Below are 2,429 nucleotides of genomic sequence, written 5' to 3' on the forward strand. Positions count from 1 at the left end.
CACCCCCAACCATCTTCTCCTCATTTATCATCCACGGTCAACTATCTCTCATAATTATATATATATATGAATTCTATTTAAAGTTAATACTGCCTCAAGAAAAAAATCCAAAAAAAACTGATCTTTATTAATAAGAAAATCCAGTAGTTAAATGTCAAAAATAAAAGCAGATTTAGTGGAAAAACTCAAAATAAAATTGAATCCATATAATTATAAACAAAGCAGAAAGTTAATGCTCCCGCTGACTAATTTAAAACTTAATTTACCCATACATTATTAAATCACAACACATTAGTAATATAATAAATTTATCAGTAATGTATTTTAATCATAAAATTGATGTACTAAGTTCCTCGACATATAAAGTAGCAAAAATTCATTATTTCCTATGCAGGACAATTGAATAATAAATATTCAGAATGCAACAGGATTTTCCCAGAAAGGCGATAATTCTTATCACAAGTAAGGAAAGTGAGAACAAAGAATATTTCCTGTTACAAATACAAATGTATGTAAAGATAATAACTTAGTTAATATTTTAATTTAAGAAACATTTAGTTTTAGTACCAAGACTGTTTAGACATAAATATATATTGAAATAATGGAATTTACTTTAAAATGATATAAGTTTATCATCAACTGATTTGCTTAATTTGAAGTGATTTTTATGTGATATGCTTTACTTAAAACAATAATGAAAAATAAATAATTGGTAACATTAAAAAATAATAACAATAAATTTGAAACAGATGTAATATACAATATGAGGTCAAACATAGGCTAACAGGAAACAGTAATTGAAGGTTGAGGATCTGATGGACCTTAACTATAATGAACTGAAATTGATTGTAAAAGAAATAATATAGCTGTTTATCAACATATACAACCAAATATCACCAGAAGGAATTGAGGATAAATTTAATATTTATATTTAGTCAATATACAAGTAGGCAAAGATCTAAATTTGTATCATTGTGATTATTATGTACATAAAGCAAAACAATTAAAATAAACAACAATCTTACAAGTTTACCTTCAGGATAGGGTTCCTCCTTAAGAATTATGTCCATGAACTTTTTGGTGAGGTAATACAAGTGACCCATTCCCCTGGAGTTAATTTTTGTGGAACTCTGGTAGTTTTTGGAAATATTGGCTTCACTGTAGTGTACTGGATCGAAAGGCATAACATTTTGTTCAGGGTTGGGCAATTTAACAACATTTTTCTTCTGAGATATACTTCTACCAGGATTGACCGAGGATAGTACGAAGATAAACGCTATGACCCAATATATCCCTCGTTTACGACAGTGAGAAGTCATTTTTATGACCAAGTTTTACATGGACTTTAATGTTACCTTAACGAATCTATATTTTTATTTACAACACACAGAGCTTAAGACGAACCATTGTTACTAACTGACTGCAGTGGAGCCTCTATCAGTGTAGCCTGTAAACAACGTATCTGAAAAAAAATTCCCAACAATTAGAATTAAATATCTCACATTAAGAATAAAGTTAAATGAATTTTAGGTGAATGATTCTTAAGTTTATTTTACTTTTACATACTATCAGTAATTTATTTTTTTAATGGTTAGACTCATATTTTACATAGTAACACTGTTTTACACTATTAATTTATTTTTAATTATTACTCCATCAATCGTTTTAAAACATATCGCTGCTTTGGATAGTGGCACATCTGATAAAATAATATTTTTTGGGTCTTATTTTGAATTGGACATGTCCCTAATATATTACCGCTGACAATGGGTTCATTTCTCTATTATGGTTCCTCTACAGAATGACCCAAAGCTGTTGTCAAAAAGTAACCTCAGTCCACGGTACAATATGTAGACTACATCAAATACAAAATAAAATATTTTGTCAAATGTGTCACTATTCAAGCAAAGCAGTGATCTTTCTACTTAGCTTCCTCAATTAAATACTAATTATATGATACTGAGGATGATCAAGTTCTACAAACACTAAGTTCATTTTCAGTTAAGACACGAGTAACAAATAAAAATAATATCGGCGGAAAGTGTAAATCTATCAAAGGGGTGAAATGATTATAAAAACAGCAGAACGCAATTTGACAGCAGTCATCAACCCATACCTATTTCATGAGCTCTGCAATACTGCTAAATTCATGGACTTCTTACTCCCATTTGGAGTTATTTTATTTTTTTTTTGTTTGTTTTTTTCCGATCCCTCTAAAACAGAAAGAAACAGTGAATTAGTGAGTGCTTTACTGTGAAAAAAGGAAATAAATCGTGTTAGGTATTACCTTTTACTACCTTTGATAATAAACATTACAGATAACCTTAAAATACCAAAGGTAGTAAAAGGTAATACCCAAAACGATTTATTTCCTTTTTCACAGGCTACACTGATAGAGGCTCCACTGCAGTCAGTTAGTAACAATGGTT

General features: G+C 29.4%; 1 protein-coding gene across 1 annotated transcript in view; it reads right to left on the minus strand.

Moving 5' to 3' along the window:
• Positions 1-1,462, minus strand: part of LOC106683531 (prominin-like protein) — a gene marked incomplete at its 5' end in the record, with an annotated part of 44,049 nt that extends 42,587 nt beyond the window's left edge. Inside the window, 1 exon segment of the mRNA XM_014425055.3 lies at positions 1,034-1,462. Within this exon segment, the coding sequence (XP_014280541.1) occupies positions 1,034-1,319 (286 nt within the window).
• Between the last annotated feature and the right edge of the window lie 967 nt (positions 1,463-2,429).

This window comes from Halyomorpha halys, unplaced genomic scaffold (genome assembly GCF_000696795.3).
Source record: "Halyomorpha halys isolate HHAL.00 unplaced genomic scaffold, Hhal_1.1 Scaffold493.1, whole genome shotgun sequence".
Lineage (NCBI taxonomy): Eukaryota > Metazoa > Arthropoda > Insecta > Hemiptera > Pentatomidae > Halyomorpha > Halyomorpha halys.